Source organism: Saccopteryx bilineata, chromosome X (genome assembly GCF_036850765.1).
Source record: "Saccopteryx bilineata isolate mSacBil1 chromosome X, mSacBil1_pri_phased_curated, whole genome shotgun sequence".
Lineage (NCBI taxonomy): Eukaryota > Metazoa > Chordata > Mammalia > Chiroptera > Emballonuridae > Saccopteryx > Saccopteryx bilineata.
Window position 1 is genome coordinate 136404864 of NC_089502.1, and position 19512 is coordinate 136424375.

Genomic DNA, 19512 nt, shown 5'->3' on the forward strand with positions numbered 1-19512 from the left:
TTTAATGTGGTGACATTGATAAATCAGGGTACATATGTTCAGAGAAAACATCTCCAGATTATTTTGACATTTGATTATGTTGCATACCCCTCACCCAAAGTCCAATTGTCTTCCATCACCTTCTACCTGGTTTTCTTTGTGCCCCTCCCCTCCCTTCACCCCTCTCTCTCCTTCCTTGCCCCCTCCCCACCCCTCCACCCCACCCCCTGTTACCATCACACTCTTGTCCATGTCTCTGAGTCTCATTTTTATGTCCCATGTATGTATGGAATCATATAGTTCTTAGTATTTTCTGATTTACTTATTTCACTCAGTATAATGTTATCAAGGTCCATCCATGTTATTGTAAATGATCCGATGTCATCATTTCTTATGGCTGAGTAGTATTCCATAGTATATATGTACCACTGCTTTTTAATCCACTCATCCTCTGACGGACACTTGGGCTGTTTCCAGATCTTCGCTATTGTGAACGATGCTGCCATAAACATGGGGGTGCATTTCTCCTTTTGAAACGGTGCTATCTCTGTGACCATGAGAAAGTTATTATTAAGCCTTCATTTGCTTGTCTGCCAAATAGGGATAATAATGAATAGTCTGAGTTATTTGTATTGTGTACAGTGTGCCTGCTGACAGAGAGGGCACTTAACAAATGCTTGTTCACGTTTTCCTGTCTGTCTCCCTTTCTGTTCCCACGTCCCCTTTCATCATTAGGTGTTACAATGGAGCAGCTCTAGCACTCCTTGGAAAGGGAAATGAAAATGACTAACATATTTTGTGGGCCTACAAGTTACTACATTCTAAGCCAGAGCTGTCCAATAAAAAGACTGTATAATGGGAGCAATATGTAATTTTAAATTTTCAATCAACCCATTAGAAAAGTAAAAAGAAATTAATTCTAATACTATACTTTAACCCAATTATCAAAAATATCATTTCATCATATATCAGTGTAAAGTTTTGAGATACTTTGCATTTTTTGGTACCAAGTCTTGAAGTCCAGTGTGCAGTTTATACTTCCAGCACATCTCCGTTCACACTGGCCACATTTCATGTCCTCAGTACCCTCAAAAGGCTAGTGACAACTGTACGAGGCAGTGACATCCTGAGTGGCTGGCATGGAGCAGTTCTTTTACCCCCTGATTTAACTGGGATTCGCTGGAAAACAGAGCCTAAGGCAGGTCTTCTGAATAGTCCCAGGGTGGTGTGAGGGAGGGAGAAGGGAAGTGAGGCAGGTGCTTTCCGGATCGGAGTGCCTGCTCAGAAATCTGTGCCTCAAGACCCCTAATGGAAAATAAAGAGGAAAAATCTGTCTGTCATCCCATGTCTTCTATCCCTTTTTGGACAAAGTGTACCCCATGAGGGCTAATTCTGTGCCCTTTTGAACTGAGGCAGCCTCTGAGGAGGCCACAAAGCACATCAGTGGCTCGGGTCTTCATTCCAGTCTGGGCATGGATCCAGAGCCTCAGTAGGTCTGTCAGGTCAAGCCCAGAGCTCTGCAGCTGCTCTGTCTCCCACCACTGGAGACGCAATCAGAGCCGCTCAGAGCCTGGCAGTCAGAAAGAGGCCAACGCAGCTAGGGATGGCGAGCGTGATGGCACCTGGGGGTCTCCATAAGTGGCCAAGGACTTAGGAGTTAGTGAAGCTGAGAGACTTTGAGGAGCTGCATAAAATGTGTCCAATCAATTTCTTTTTTTAAAAAAGATTTTATTTATTGATTTTTAGAGAAAAGAGAGAGTGTGGGAGAAAGAAAGGCAGGGGTGGGGAGAAGGCAGGAAGCATCAACTTGTAGTAGTTGCTTCCGTATGTGCCTTGACCAGGCAAGCCCAAGGGTTTTGAACCAGCGACCTCAGCATTCCAGGTTGACGCTTTATCCACTGCGCCCCCAGAGGTCAGGCCTAGTCAGTTTCTCAAACAACCTAATGAGGGAGGGAACTGAGGCATAGCGAGATCAGTAACTTGCTCAGAGTGATGCATCTAGTAAGTGACAAAGCTGGCATTCTAACCAGATGGCCACTACCCAGTTTGTGTTTTAAACACAAACTCAAATAAATAAATAAATAAATAAATAAATAAATAAACACAAACTCATATAGGTCCTGACCAGTTTGGCATAACTCAGTATAAATCAGACTCTCTGCTGAGAGCACGTTTTTATCCATGTAAACTTTAAAGACAGAGAGGGCCTAAGAGGAGAGATAGCTATTGAAGGGTTCGTAGGAACTTCTTGACCCGTTTGTAATTCTGCTTGGAAGCGGACCACTTCTGACTTGCCCAGGGATTCGTGGATCATTCCCCGTCCCAGCTAGAAGCTAAGTACTGACCCTTCCATAGGTCTCTAGCCCATGAGCAGCTTTGGTCACCTAGCTTCTCAGAGCTGTTACTGAACAGCAGGGATCCTCCTGGGCTTCTTGTTTATGGATAGACCAGGGGCAGAGGCGGATTAAGGTTGGCTGAGGCCCCAGGTGCTAAAGAAAATATTGGGCCCCTTAAAAAGAAGAGAGAGATGGGAAAAATAAAAATACATGCTGACCATATTTTTAAATAAGTGAAAAATATTATGTACTATTAATGTTAAAACTGCATATATGAAGTCAAAATTGGTGTCATTAGAAAGAAGTGTAAAGTTGGGGTTTTGAGGGGCCCTTCAGAAGTCGGGCCCCAGGGCACCGCCCGGTGCACCCGCTGTTAAATCCGCCTCTGACCAGGGGCTGAGTTTGATACTTCTTTTTAACCTCCTAGTATTCTTACTTGATTGCAATGGATTGGTGTAGTTAGTTTGGACAGTTGGAGGTTGATCAAGAAGACAGACTCTCTTTTTCTTTTCTTTTTTTGAGACAGGCTCTTGAGAGGAGGTAACAAGCTTTATTTGAGTGGTGTTTGGATGGGGTTGCATGAGAAGGAAATTCCCTCACTGCTGGAGACCTTCGGAGCCACCGCCCAGAAAGGGTATCAGGCAAAGGCCCTCCAGTGGGAGGCAGAGTAACTGGAGAGGGGGTGATGTTGCTCAGCAATGAGGAAGAGGTCTGGGTCAGAGAGCTCCAAAGGGCTCTTTTATGGCTTCGGGGCTCGTTGTTTATGGCTAGCAGATGTTGAGTGCAGTTTCACAGGGCATGTAAAGTAGGTAGGCTAAAAAATGGTTAAAAATATGTTAATTTGGAGTATATTTAAAGCAATACAGTATGTGAGAATTTGAGTTGGGCTCCAGCAGGCTTTGGGCCTCCTGTGAAGAAGTAAACAACATGGGAGCCATTTTTGCTTAATACACGGGGGCTATCCCTGACCCGTTTATGTAATAGTGGGACAGGAAATGTTCCATTATTACTTCTTACATTGCTATAATGGACGGAGTGTTAAGATCTGAATGAAATCCTTAGAGCAGCATGAGCCTAAAACTCCTGATAGTATGAGATGCTTTGCCCAGCCGACCAACACCTACTCTTGCCTTTTCCTCTGGCACTTCTGTTGGAATCAGAATGTCAGACAGCAACAGCACGTGAGAGATCAGCTCTCTAACTCGATCACTTTGCAGATGAGAATGCCATAACCCAGGCAGGCAGAAAATCTTCCCTGAGCTCAGACAGCTCATTGTGGAAGGAACCTAGACCCGCACTCAGGTTTTGTAATTTTGCCCCATTTTATTTGTACACTACCCCTGCCTTATCACACCAGTCAGCCCCTGTACTTAAACTTGTTGAGTATGTCTCTCTCTCTCTCTAGTTTAGGAATGTTGTAGCTCATTTTCATCGAAGGAAGTTTCAGAATGAACTTCGCTCTCTCTCTTCTCCACCAAAAAGGTGCTTTCATGCTGTACAGGCAGGCACCCTGACCATGTAACAATGTCCTGCAAATGACCACATAGGAGAAGCCCTGTGCCATAATAAATTTCCCCTTAATCATATCTACACAAAATTATTAGTCCCTAGAGCTCTATGAAATCTTATCTTTGCCAAATAGTTTCTCATCTCAATGCACTTTCTTGCATGAACTAATAAAAACATCTTAGTAAATACCAAATGTAACTAATAGAAATTAAAAATGTTATAAAGGCCTGTGAAGAATGTTCTAGCACTGATTAATAGATTTGCTGATTCAGCCTTGAAACACATTACCTATGCATGGATGATAAGGGGTAGGAAGGCTCCCTGTTGGCATTATGGTGGTTATTTGTGGTTTTATTGTACTGTTGCCTTTGTAGGATTATGGATGGATTGGTCATACAAACGATGAGCATTTATTCTTTCTGTTTTTAATTTTTAAAAAATTTAGAACATCTGTAAGCCAACTTCAGACAAGAATGTGGACTCAGAGGGTGAAGTAATCAAAGTCCAGTTTCACAATTTACATTGTGGTTAAATTTTAGAACTGTGAAACCCCCTTCTTTAGCTCTTCTCTCCTCACTAACCCTCCCCTAATAAAGGGGTAAAAAGGAGAGGTATTAGACTATTGACTAAAATGCTGCTTGAAAAGGATGCTATAGAAAATGGACTATAGGATACTTTGGCTATGTGGAAAATTCTTGGTTAGCTGGACAGTTGGATGCTCAAGACTTTTCACAATCATTATTGGTTCAGAGAAGTTAAAAAAATGTTATCTGGCCCTCTCTATCTCTCACCCTATACAGAGCCATTGGCATTTTGCCTAAGAGTTCCTTGTTTTCTCTTTGTGTAACACTTCATGTATATGTCAAAATATGATTACAGGGTTTTAATCCTTCCCATGATACCTTTGGCACTGAGGATGGAAACTAATCTCTTCCACTCCCTGTCAGGATTCTTTAAAATAACCAAGAATTCAGAAATTAGAGTGCTTTGGATTGGGGACAGAAGATATCATTTTGTTGAAGAGCATCAGCCTATTCTAAATAACGAGAGTTGCAAACTTGTAATAAAGAATGTGGCAAATCAAATTTTTATTTCTTCAAAACTTTAAGGCCTCCCGGAGAAAGAGGAAGGTATAGTTCTTCACACAGGGATCAAAGGGGTATGGTAGTGAGTTTCTTGAGTGTGTGTGAGGGTGTAAATCAGGGGTCCCCAAACTTTTTACACAGGGGCCAGACCGTTGGAAGGCCGGACTATAAAAAAAACTATGAACAAATTCCTATGCACACTGCACCTATCTTATTTTAAAGTAAAAAAACAAAATGGGAACAAATACAATATTTAAAATAAAGAACAAGTAAATTTAAATCAACAAACTGACCAGTATTTCAATGGGAACTATGCTCCTCTCACTGACCACCAATGAAAGAGGTGCCCCTTCCAGAAGTGCGGGGGGGCCAGATAAATGGCCTCAGGGGGCCGCATGCGGCCCTCGGCTGTAGTTTGGGGACCCCTGGTGTAAGTGGTGGAGAGAATGGGTCTGTGCTGATGGGTTTTCTCCCCAGTGCAAAGCCCAGCAGATCCTGAGAGTAGGAAAGTAGTGGGAGGAAGATAAGGAGAATGGGAAGCCCTGTGGGAAATATACTACATATGATGACAAGAACTTCTTATGGAGTAGATTTTCTTCTGTTAGTTGGGGCTCCCTGAGCTAGTTAGTGAAGTTTTCTTCATTGAGGCTCTTCCTTGTTATTGGCAGAAATATAACTTACCTGAAATAGACCCAAATGTATATGCAAACTTAATATGGATAAAGATTATTGTCAAGTGGGGAAAAGAGAGGACTAAGGCAACTGGGACAACTGGTTTACTATTCGTTTTGTTTGTTTGTTTGTTTGTTTGTTTTTTAAGCCAGTTTAGCTCATGATCTCATGCCTCACAGTAAAGTACATTTGATATAGCTCAAATAATTAAATGTTTAAAATGTTGAACTGGAAAATATATAAGCAAATATTTGATTTCATCTTTGGATATGGAAAGGCTTTTTAAGTTTAAAAACATTGAAAGGAAAAGATTGATAAATCTGACCCATATCAGAACTGCTGTCAATGAAGTTAAAGGCCAGAAAAAAACTGGGAGATTTTGTAACAGATGTTATAGCCTTACTTTGTTTTAAAAATCTCATGCAAATTGATGAGAAGCACCAAACCCTTTGGCCCCACACTCCCAAGTTCTCTGCTCCCTCTCAGAGTCACACTTCATAGATGATTTGTCTGTACACTTTATCCCTACTTCCTCACTTCCTCAATGCTCTCAGCCTGGCATCCACCCCAACGGTGCACTGAGTCACCACTGCCTTCCATGTGGCCAAACATGGAGGTCTTTCCCCTCTCACATTATTCTTCTTTTCCGTGCGTTGAATGCTTCCTCCTCCACACTCTCTGGCCTTTGAGATGATGCATTCTGTGTCTCCAGATGGTCCTTACTCCTTTTCCTTTACTCAGGTAGGTACATTTTCCTCGACCAGTCCCCTAAAATACTCAAGTTCTCTGGATCTCAGTCCTGAGTCATCTCTCTGGGTGATCTTATCCATCCCATGGATTTAGATGTTTTAGTTACAAGGCATTTATAGTCTTGTATTTCCCACATTTATATTCACAGCACAAGCCTAACCTCTGAGTCCTATGTACTCTCCCTACTTAACGTCTCTATTTGCATGTTTCCCAGGCCCCTCAAATTTGAAATAGCAAAAGTTGAATCTTGTTTCCCCCTTTTTCCACCTGTCTTGACAACAAATGAAAATTTATTTCCCCTTCAGACATTCTACATTTTAATAAATGAATGACACCATCACTCACTGCTCTAATTTGAAACATAGTAGCCATATTATTCCTTTTTTTCTTTTTTATATATTTTTTTAGATTCTCAGGTATTTTCTATTTTTATTTACTTTTTTTCAGCAATCAATCTTTCCTTTCTATGTTATGGCAAGGATATATTTGAAAAAATCTAAATGGGCAACAAGAGGGAATTTGTGGGAATGTGTTAACTTTCTAACAATAGGGGTTTAGATGGGAGAAAAAGAATATATAGACTTAGATCATGTAATGAGTTGAAAAACTACCCTGTGCTGTAACAAAACTACCAAGTTTAGAAAAACCAGTGACTAGCAGTAAACATGTTCAGCAAAATTACCATTTAAACATATGATCATGTTGACTAGTTTGCTTTTGACCACATTACACTTAGCCATAAACCTACACATACATTAAGAGCCCTTAAAATGTCTAGACTTTAGATCCAAAATTTCACTGTGAAGAAAAAATAAATAAAATGTGGTCAAAGATTTATGTGCAAAAATATTCATCAAAAATTAGTAACCATAGGCCCTGGCTGGTTGGCTCAGTGGTAGAGCGTCGGCAAGGCATGTGGAAGTCCTGGTTTTGATTCCCGGCCAGGGCACACAGGAGAAGCGCCCATCTGCTTCTCTACCCTTCCCCTCTCCTTCCTCTCTGTCTCTCTCTTCCCCTCCCGCAGCCAAGGCTCCACTGGAGCAAAGTTAGCCCAGGTGCGGAGGACAGCTCCACAGCCTCCACCTCAGGTGCTAGAATGACTCCAGATGCAATGGAGCAACACCCCAGATGGGCAGAGCATTGCCCCCTGACATGGTGGACATGCCGGGTGGTTCCTGGTCGGGTGCATGCAGAAGTCTGTCTCTCTGCCTCTTTGCTTCTCACTTCAGAAAAAAAAAAAAGTTAGTAACCATGCAAAAGAAAAAAATAATGAACTGTAATGTTCAACATTAGGGATGATCCAGTGATTCAACATGTAAGTAAGCGGCCAAGAATAAGTAGAAACACTATTTATTTTTCTTATTGGATATTGAGGATTCACACATGTTAGTATAATTGCTTAGAATAATTTGCTTAAGGAGCATATAGTAAGATTGAGAATTTGAGTACATTTCCTGAAAAATCACTAAATCTTAATGGATCTTTGAAGTAGATCCCAAAAAGAAATGTAAAAGCATTTATTATAGCTCTGACATGTGACAAATTGCTGCCACATTTTAGGGAAGGCCAGCATGGTGGCAAAATTAGCACCATTCAGGGGTAAATGGGTGGCAGTTAATTGTGAAAGGAGCAGTGGAAAAATGAAAGATTTTTTCTTTGCCTTACTCACACATTGCCAACGTAGCATGCTTTGGGAGGACAGTGGTGAGCCACATGCCTTCCATGTGGAAGTGATTTCACCTCCTAATCAACATCACATTTACAGATAAAAACAGAGGAAGGAAGCCAGCTTGACAAGGGTATCATTCCAAAAGCCAGGGCAAGTGGGAAGTCTTTGAAGGATATAAGATGAAGGTAGTTGGGGTTCGGAAGGAAGTGGTTTTGTAGACCCTTTTTGGTCTTGGTTGTTTTGAGGTCATTATTGGAGTGGTGTCTTTGGCTCATTAAAGGTTTAATTCTGACATATTTATAGAGGAAGAGAGGCAAGCCTTGTTTGGATTTGGTAGCACTCTTACTGGTTAGCCAAAATTTACCCTTAACCTCTTATGAAGAGTTATTTTACTTACGTGCTAGAGGCTTTGCCTGCCGCATCATTTCTCAGCCTTTTGGCTTGGATCAAGTATAGAAGCTTTGCCTACTAGATATTTGAACTGTAAGATTTTAAGCCATTAGGCTTTTGAAATACAGACTAAAGCCTTTAAAGATAAGTTTTCTAAATACTTTAAACAGAGAACTATGAATTGAGAAGAAAGACAAAAGAGGAGTAGCTTTGGATTTTAGTACCTGTGCCAGCACTATTCATCAGGACCAAAAAGAGAAGAGGAAAATTTCACTGATGGAACTGAAGGGCATTAGTTCTGTCCATGCTGAACCATCTCTAGAGGAATGTTTTATTTTGGACCAATTTATTTTGATCCCGTGGAAATAGATACATAGCTAAGTTTTTACCAAAAACAAAGGAATTTGTTTAATTAAATTCTCATTCTATTTTGAGGGTGTATTAATAGTTTTGTACTATACATAAAAATAAACAAATCATAACACAGAAAAGTATGTGCCTACTGGCAATATTTATTTATGGTTGCAAATTAGCAGTTTGCGATAGAAAAATTAAATGTTTAAGTGTATTTGAGGCTAGTGTTATCATCCTTGAGTTAAATGAATATAATTTATATTTGCTATTTTAAGTTACTAATGAGGATAAAAAAATTTTTAAAAATCTACCTGTTTTTCAAAATCTGTATGAATGTATGTATCTATACACACACATATATGCAGACATACACACATACACACACCTACACACACTCATGGGAACAGCTTCCAAGTTGAGTTTTATCCCATTGTGGATTAATTGAAATAGAACAATATACTTTTAGGTTTGGGGTATTTGATTATTCAAGATGTGTGTTATATTGAAACCTTCAATGATCTGATTTTTTTTTAATAAAAAATGATGTTAGAATCAGAATTCTATTTTAGGATATAGATGTGAAAAATACCTTCAGAATGAGTTTAAAATTTCCCTTTAGATCTTTTCTTGCTATATGACAATAGGGTATATTTGTGGCTTTATAATGTCATAATGTTTCTGTTTGGTTTCTTTTAAAATTATATAAATGAATACATAAGTATACAATTCTCTGTGTGTTTTGTGTACACACATGTGCATCTATGTACTTGCAGTCTTTGAGAGATAAATTACTATTTTTGGACAATACAAATTAATTTGAGAAGCTAGAGGCAGGCAGGAAGGAAAAAGAGCTAGCCCAGAGGGTAAGAATAGAATGAACTGATAAGGGGCTCCTCACTCACACCCCACGGCCTGAGTTGCCCTTCCTTACCCCAGCCACATCTCACTCTTCTACAGCTCTAGTTTGAGAAATCAGAAGGGAATGAAAACATGATGGAAAACATTAATTTTCTGATTCAGAATCTCAGGATCAGAGCTGGACTTGAACATCAGTAAGTCTTAACATGAGATTTTCAGATGAGTGAACTAAGCCTGGAAGAAGAAAAGCATTTTGCTAGTCAGCAAGAAAAGCAATTCTAGCATCAAAGACTCTGGGTTTCTAGTTCAAGATGATTTTTATGACTAGATTCTGGGAGAATATTAGTAAAATTTAAACTAAGAACCTCTTTGTGATTAATCTCTTTGCTGTAGACAAGGGTGCTGCATCTGCCACTGAGGCAGGGGTTAGGAAAGGCTTTTAAACCAAACGGGGTTTCTTTTTCTGGAAGACAGCAAACTATTGCCCAGATAGAGGAGTCATCTGGTATTATGTGACATTTATCCTTGATCTTTTTAATGGTAATTTTGAAAGTCTTCATTTAGACAAAACCAGATTCTTTCCATATGGTGCCTTACACACCTAATGATCCTGGAGAGTCAGCCCCTGCATCCTGCTGGTGCTGTCCTTGGGTTATATATGTTTCAAGTTCTTCAGATTGATTATGAATCTTTGGCCTCAGGCTGCAGTTGATGTCACAGGTCTTTCTGGTTTCATTTATGTGTGCACAAGGGAATTTGCTTTTCCTGTCTTTGAAGCTATATCGATGCAGCTTGACCTTCTAAACCATGCAAAACTACCTACCAGACTATTTAAAGCCCAAAGCTTCAGTATGTGAAAATTCACAGGAAAGGGAACAATCTTCTGATAGCATTGCTTAAAATTCTCTATTCCAGAATTTAATATCCAGATGTATACTTTGACCATATCAATTCACCCCTCCTGAAGAAGAGGCATTTTGCTACATGTAGGTAGAGATAGTGATGAATATCCTACGTATATGATAAATAAATTATTATTATACATGAGATTTTTCAATTAGGAAACATCATTTCAAACTTTCTTACTAAACACCTACTGTGTGGCAGGCCAAATGGGTTGGCCGTGGATAAAAAAGGCAGAAATAGACATGTTTTTGTGGTGTTTACACAATTATTCTCTAAAAAAATGATGCCTTTTATCAAGGAGAAAAAGATTTTCTGGACTCTGGATTTTCTCTTTTGGTCTATGCATTCATGTTTTTAATAAATGTAAACTTTTATTATACTACGACATATCTACAAAAACATATGCAAGTCAAGTATACGTCTCAGAGCATTTTCATCAGGTGAGTCCAGCCACTTGTCGGAAGCCAGGTCAAGAAACAACATAGTTATTGAATAAATTGAGCAAGACAAAAATTACATGTATACGATTCCATTTATATAAAGTTCAATAAAGCGCAATCAGTGGTTGCTGGGGGAGTAGAGAGGAAGGAAGCACAAGATGGAGGGATTACTAAGGGGCATGGGAAAATTTGAGAGTGATGGAGATACTTATTACCTTGATTTATATTTTCACAGATATATATGTCAAAATATGTCAAATGTTATACTTTGAAATAATTTATTGTCTAGCAATGATACCTTTTAAAAGTTGTAATTTTTTTCATTGGCAAAGTTAATTTTGGGAGTGATTTCTCAGAAGGGACATGTGTAAGCCTTCTGGTATGATCGTTTTTTTATAGCTTGATATGGGTATATAGGCAAAAAACAAAACATAGCAAAAAAATCAGGCTGTATATTTCATATTTTTGCATTTCACTGTATTTAAGTTGCAACTTCATAAAAAATAAATTTTATGAAAAAGAAAAAAAAAGAAACGGAACGTTGTCAGACCCTAGAAGCCCACTTTAAAACCCCATGCATTTACTAACCTTCCCAAGCTAACCACTTTTCTGATTTTTGACACCATCGATTAGTTTTGCCTTGTTATGAACTTTATAGAAGTGGAGTCATATGGTATATGATCTTCTATGTCTGCCTTCATGTGCAAGGCACCATGCTTGTGAGATTCATCTGACTTGTTGCATGTGGTTGGGTTCATTCATTCTCCTTGCTGTGTGGTATTCCATTGTATAAGTATATTATAATCTACTTATCCATTTTATCGTCAAAGACATTTTGGACTATTTCCAGTTTTTGGCTAATACTGAAAATATTACTATCAAGATTCATGTACTTTAGGTGAGCATTTCTATTGGGAACACACTTTTGAGTTAGAATTCTGGGTCACAGATTATGCACATATTTACCTGTACTACATACTGCCAAACAGTTTTCTAAAATGTTTATACCAAGTTATAGTCCTACCAGTGGCCTATGAAAGTTCCAGTTACTCCTTGCCAAATTTAGCATTGTGGGCTTTTCCACTTTTGTGTGTATTTTAAGTTTAAAAAATGAGGAAGGAAGCATTTGGGCTTTGTGATAAACAATGAGGCATGCCAGATTTATGGCAACAGTGAGAATCCCTTGGAGTTTGGTCTGTGCCAGTGATTCAGAATGGTATCATATTGAATTACAAACTAAGTCTACGTAACTGTTGACAGAATCAAAGCCACTGTGTACAATGGAAAATCTTGTAAAAGTTTGCCTTTCTTACATTTGAAGTCATGGCTTTTTAAAGTCAACAATGATAGACCACCTTGTTTTTGCAAGAGAGCCAAGTTAGAACAAACAAAAATACTTAAGAGTCACTTATTTTTTTTTCTTTCAAAATACATAGGGCTTTCTTGAGACCTGGAAAAGAAGCATACATTTGGATTAGAGATAACCTACCATATCAAGTAGAAGACTGAAAGTGAGAAATTTGGAGCAACTATTGGCCAGTAAACCATTAACAGCAGACCATATAAGAAATAGCTCTCATCCTGAAATAGCTTGTCAACCATATTATAAAGCTAGAGAGGCTAACTTTTAGGCCAAGATCTCCACCCCAACTTTAACAACACTTCCAAAGGAGGAACTGTGCATATAATGGGTCCAGGCCTGGGCCATCCAGAAGGGCCCAGGTGAAGTAAAGAAGAACCTTATTCTTGGAAAGACGCTGATCATTTCCCTTTTCTTTTCAGTCCAAGGTTTACACTCGCACTCCAACCTTATATTTGGACTTCAAACTGGACCAAGGAGCAAAGTATTCCCAACCTATTCCTAAAGGTATGATGGGTTTTTGGGTTTAGTGATCATTTCAGAAAAAAAAAGCAGTAGAACAAAACAAAACAACAACAACAAAACAAGGGACCACTTTCTCTGCAATGTGCTTGACTGTGAACCTCAGCACAAAGTTCTGTGAATTTAGTCAGGACCATCTAGGCCACCCCTTCGTTTTACAGCTATGAATACTAAGGCTCAACAATTAGCTAGGTGTCAAAACCATGTGAAGGTTTGCTGGACAAGGCAGGGCTTTCACACAGGTCTACTGACTGCTGGGCCAGTGTTGACTTGCAGTGTTCCCGGAGGCAAAATCCGACCTTGTTCTTTCTGAACAGGCTCATCCTTGATGGAGATACACATGTCTCTTGATAAAGGTATTGCTATGGAAGACTTACCTTTAGGTTGACATTTAAATACAAAGAATAATTAGAAAACCCCCAAGCATTTGAGCCCAATTTTATTTTTAAAAATGGTATACCTGAGTCATTAGGCATCAACCTCAGATCCATTATTTTCTTCTTTGGTTTTTTTAATTCTTCTTATTTTTAAATACAGAAAAAAAATTAATTCACTTAATCATATGCCTATATTTCTGCATAGTTCTTATTACAGTAAGTGTGGTAGCACACAAGCTCCAACTTTTTTTTGTTACTTTTGAGTTCGTGTCCCTGTATCCCCTTTTCCTACTTTATCAGTTCGTAGCAGTACCTTCTCTATAGAATCCCAGACCTCGGAGTAATCCCAAATGTACCCTTGAATTAGATCCTGCTGTATTTTTCTCCACATCTACTTTTCTACACTGACATATATGTGCATATGCATATACACATATATGGGGTTGTTTTGTCATTGTTTTACTAAAATTGGATCATAGATATATTTTTGCATCTTGCTTTTTTGATCAAACTGTACCTCATCCTTTCCAATGTACAAATGTGACTCTTTTTCTTTTTTTCATCAACTGAAGTTGTTGGGATGACACTGGTTCACAAAACCCATACAGGTTTCAAGTGTACAACTCAATAAAATATCATCTGCACACTGCTTCGTACATCCTCACTCCAAGCAGAGCCTCTTTCTGGTATTCTATGCCATGGGTGAACTGCAATGCATTTAGGTATTTTATGTCAACACACACTCCCTTTGATCTTAGCTTTTGGCTACTGCATACTGGTCTGCAGTGCACAACTCTGTGTACATGTCTTTCCATATGGGGACTTATTTTGATGTGACAGTTTTCCAGGGATGGTCATGAGGTATGTCCGTGTGAATTTTAAAAGGTGTTGTCAGACTGCAGTCCCAAAGGCAGTCACGCTTTCCACCAGCCATATCTGAGAGTGCCAGGCTCTCCATGACCCCACCATGCTATGTATGGGTCGTGTGCATTTTCACTCCACACTTTGTATTCCCTCATGAGGGAATGTTAACAAAGCTATACCTCTGTATTATTTTGTCATTATGAATTTTAAAACTGAATTTTTTTTTCAAGAATATTTTGGACGGAAACAAAAGCAAAGTATGTAGAAATACATGTTTATTGTTGAGTCATTACAAACTCACTTTAAACAAGTCTTTATAAACCCAGCTATTAAGCAGGAAAAAAACATGTTTTCCAGGATATCACTTCTAATTATACTGTTCTCTCTCTCTCTCTCTCACACACACACACACACACACACACACACACACACACACGCATACATGCACACACACTTGCACGCATACACACGCACACACCTAGACATTTCTTCATGCTTCCACTAGGTGAAAATCCAAAATTTGATTTTTCTCTGTTTAGTACCAAACAATTCAGATCTTATAAAACACTTATTACAGACTTGATAGTTTCGACTGGCTGTAATCAGACATATTGGTTGGTAAAATTATGCTGTAGAAATTTAATTATCAAGACATTCATGTCAAGGTCACCCTTTGTCTGTTTTTTAAACCATCTTTCCATTTGCATGAAATCTCTTTTTCTGTCCCTTTACTTCTAGCCTGTGTGTATCTTTCATTCTGAGGTAGGTCTCTGTATCCAAGTCGAGGTCAAATTCCATTATAAAATCCAAGGGCTGTCTATTTTATTTGGGTGCTTTGCTGCAGCAAATATTTCTTGAAATGTGTGGGTCACTGGCTAGATCCTGGACATGTTTTGTGTATAATATTTTGATTGTTTTGTTACTCGTGGTAAACAGACTTGACATGGACATCTGGGTTATGTTTGGCTTTTGGCATGAGTTTTGTAATCTAGCTAATTTAATGTTAATTTCATTGTGTCATTACCAAACAAATGGGCTAGAAATAGAGGCATACACTGCTACCATCCCATTCCTGATACAGGAAAATACACATTTCCCAAGGGATGTCCAATAAAGGGAAGCTAGAAACATCCTTCACGAATCAGACTGAATGTTTTTTTCTGAATTCCTTCCCATAAATAGTATTTGGAATCAATTTTTACCCTCTCCTTATCCCCTTCGGGTAAGGCACATTTCTGTGGAGTTGTGCTAATCTTGCAGAAAACATGTTTCATGCAGTGATGATGTGGAAAGCAGTTAATGTCAGGAACGGAGCTACACGGTGCATCACTTACAGATAATCCAATTTGTCAAGTCTCTGACAGTACCAGATTCTTTTTGCATTGACCACACGTTTTTCATGTTAGTTCTTGGCTACAAGAAGATTAAGTAGTTGCTTTCTCTCTTTCTATCTTGCTAAACAATCTAATTTTTTTTTTGCTGTAAACTGATATACAGATAACACTGTTATCATTTACTGAGGTCATAAATCTGTATTTCTAAAAAAATATCTTTGCCAAGAAATGTGTGCCTTCTGATCCCTGTGACCCTCTGTCTTCTGACTGTATCAAAATTTGCCCCTCAACAGCCACTCTGTTTTCCACATCTTTCTTCTTAGCACCCCTGCTACCAGGTATCTAAAAGCATGATGTAGAATGTTAAACATGGAGGATTGTTAAGGTACCGAAAACCTTAATTTTATAAGCCTCTTTTACATCTGTCAACTTTTAACTTTACAGTATATGTATATCAGTCAGCAAATTTTTTTTACAAAATACATAGCCTATCCCTATGTGGTAAGCAGAATAATGGCTCTTCCAAAATGCCCATGCCCTAGTCCCTGGGACTTCTGAATATATTACCTTACATGGTAAAAAGGAGGTTGCAGGTGTGACTAAATTAACGGCCTTGAGATGGGGAAGTTAGCCTGGGCGATCATGGTGAACCCAGTATAATCATAAGGATGTATATAAATGAAAGGGGGAGACAGGAGTCAGAGTGAGAGAAAGATGTGACAATGGAGGTAGAAGTGAGAGTGAGGCAATTGCTGGTTTTGAATTGGAGGGAGGCCACCAGCCGAGATATAGAGGTAGCCTCTGGAAGCTAGAAAAGGCAAGGAAACGAGTTCTCCCTAAAGCCCCCAGCAGGAACACTGCCTAGCCAACCCTTGAAACTCCATCTTTGGACTATTGATCTCCAGAACTGTAAGATAATTAAGTTTTGTTGTTTTAAGCCACCAAGTTTGTAGCAGCAATAGGAAACTAATGCACCCTCTTAAATGTTAATATATTTTTGCTTCTGTGTTTACTTCCAAGGAGAAAAGAAAAAGGCAAGGAGCCACATCAGTTATTTCTCAATAAAGCTGGGATAGGAGAAATAAATGTTTAATGCATCTTTTAGAAAGTAGATTTTAATGCCATGCATATGAGATTTACTCAGTAAATCACATTAGCATATGTTTAAATAAGGCTAATTGTATTGGTTATCTATGTATTGCTGCATAACAAACTAGTGGCTTAAAGCAGTGTCATTCATTATCTCTCAGTGTCTCACAGTTTAGCTGTGTCCTCAGGCTCAGGTACCGTTACAAGTCTGCAGTTGGGGTGTGAGTCAGAGCTGCAGTCATCCCAGGGCTCTGCTGGGAAAGGTGCACTTCCAAGCTCACAGCCACATGGTTGTTGGTAGCTTTCAGGTTCTTCAGGGTTGTTGGTGCAGTCTGCTGTCAGTTCCTTGCCACGTGGGCCTCTCTGTAGGGCAGCTCACAACACAGCCACTGGCTTCATCTGAGCTGGAAAGTGAGAAGGCCAAAAAGGGGGAGCAGGATGGAAGTCAGAGTCTTTCTGTAACCTATTCTCAGAAGTGGCAGCCCATCAGTTTTGACTTTTTCTGCTCCTTAGAACCAAGTCAGCAGGTGCAGTCCACACTTGGGGAGAGGGGATTACATAGGGCTTGAATACCAGGAGGCAGAGGGCATTTTAGGGTCAACTTGTCAAGCTTGTGATCTTGCTTCAGAACGCTTGACTTTTTTTCCATATCATCAACTCAAAAATGAAATACTGATTTTTTCTCTTGTTGGTGATTTTTTTTTTAAGCTGGGTGAACCTGGAGAAACACATGGTGAATTCTCCTAAAAGTACTTGCCTACATGTCTTTTCATTGTCATTATCTGCTTTTTAAAAGAGAATGCCCCAGCCTGACCAGGCAGTGGCACAGTCGATAGAGCGTCGGACTGGGACGCGGCGGACCAGGTTCAAGACCCCAAGGTCACCAGCTTGAGCGGGGGCTCATCTGGTTTGAGCAAGGCTTGCCAGCTTGAACCCAGGGTCGCTGGCTCAAGCAAAGGGTCACTCAATCTGCTGTAGCCCCCCCCCCGGTCAAGGCACATATGAGAGAGCAATCAATGAACAACTAAGGTGTCGCAACAAAGAATTGATGCTTCTTATCTCTCTCCCTTCCTGTCTGTCTGTCCCTATCTGTCCCTCTCTCTGTCTCTGCTACAAAAAAAATGAGAGAGAGAGAGAGAGAGAGAGAGAGAGAATATGCCCTAAACATGAATGATTCATGTGGAATTGGGGGTGTTCAGGTGTTTTTATAGGCAAAGACAAGAGTGATGTTTATTTTGTTCACTATACACAATACCTGATTTGATTCATGGATAGTTTTTGCAAAGCTGTTTATCTACCAGTAGAATATTAGAATATTGAGTCACCATTCCCCTCATACTTAGAACATACTCATAACAGTTATAGATTTTAATCAGTAAGTCTTCAGAGCAGTGATAAACATCAACCTGAACCTGAAATATAAAATTGTCATATTTTCCTTTGGGTGGGTTTCTTGTGTTTTTCATATTGATTTGTAGGAGCTCTTTATATATTCTGAATTGTCAGTTATTTGTGTTAAATATCTTTTCTTATTTTTTGCCTGTTGTCCACTCTTCTTATATTATTATATTTTCTATATTTTAATAAACAAAAATTCTTTAAATGTATCAATCTGTTTCCTGATGATTAGTGCTTCTGTGGTTTCTTTAATAATCATTGCCTAACCCTAAGTCATAAAAATTATCTCTATTATAGATGCTTTATTTTTTTGTTTTTTCTTTCAATATATCTATACCTGAAATTGACTTTCAGGTATAGGGAGGTGTGATTGCATTTTTTAAATGTGGTTTTGAAAAAGAGTAAAAAAAATGGTAAAAATCCATGATGGGAATTGTCATGAACATTTTCAGGAGCTCACAGTTCACTGAATCACTTTGTAATAATAATAATGATCATAACTAACATTTATTAAGTGCCTACTGTTTGCCAGAAACTGCTCTAAGAGCTTCCCCTGTACTAACATCTGCAATCCTCACAACTTTATGGGGTAAGGACTGTGTTATCCCATTTTTCAGATGAGAAAACTTAGATACAAAGAGGTTAAGTAACCTACTCAAGGTCAACTAGCTAGTGAGTGTTGGAACTGAGATTTCTAACCCATACAGTGTGACATTTACTATGGCTCTTAACTACTAAGGTCCAGACAAATCAATGGAACTTTACTGACAAGTACCCCATTGGTAGTTCCTTGAATATATTGGTAAAGAAACCCAAGATTTTACAGACAGGTTATAAAAAGGACTATTTTTGAAAATTTTAAATGAATAATCACATCACATTGAAGATTGTATTCTATTTTTTTGATATATTGTCTTTAAAAGAATTAATCATCTTTAATTTACCCTTACATTAAGAAACAATGTAAAGCAAGAAACTATTCTAGGAATTGAAACACATTTCTATTTTGACAAGGGTGTGTGTGTGTGTGTGTGTGTGTGTATTTTTATTTATTTATTTCCAGGTTCTGTTTAAAAAATCTTTTTCTCTTAAAACCAGTCAGGTGTCTAAATCTGTCCTATAATAATCCTAGGGGTATTTATGACATAACTCTACTTATTTGGGGGTTTTATTTTTTCCTGAATCTTTATTAAACCCTCAAACTTTTATCTATTTTAGTACTTAATTGTCTATCAACTTGACTTCAGTTTAAGTTTGAATGGCTAAATTAGTTTTTATTTTACAGCCATAAATAGAATTTTATTATAACTACATACTTGAATTATTTTCTGACCTTTCCTGAGCATTTAAAAACCAATTGTAAATACTGTATATTTGAAGAGGAAAAAAGGTCTGTTCAAATAAAACCAAAAGTAATAACATGTATCATTTGAGTTAAAAATGATCATATTAAATGTCTTATTTTTAAGAAAATGCCAATATAGACTTAGATAAGATAAGAGTAAGATAAGCTTCCAGGGGATTCTAATACATTTTTTCTTGCTATTTTATTAACAAGAAAATAATGCACAGAATTTGTCCCCCAGATGGCTAAGCTCTATTCTGGGCATATAGAAGCAT

At 38.6% G+C, this 19512-nt stretch overlaps 1 protein-coding gene across 3 annotated transcripts in view; it reads left to right on the forward strand.

The window, feature by feature from the left end:
- The window catches only part of PIR (pirin), a 97371-nt gene that overhangs the window by 47243 nt on the left and 30616 nt on the right, over positions 1 to 19512 (forward strand). For all 3 annotated transcript variants that reach the window (XM_066249727.1, XM_066249728.1, XM_066249729.1), the window contains exon 6: positions 12731 to 12815. In XM_066249727.1, the coding sequence (XP_066105824.1) occupies positions 12731 to 12815 (85 nt within the window). The remainder of the gene's footprint in view (positions 1 to 12730; positions 12816 to 19512) is intronic.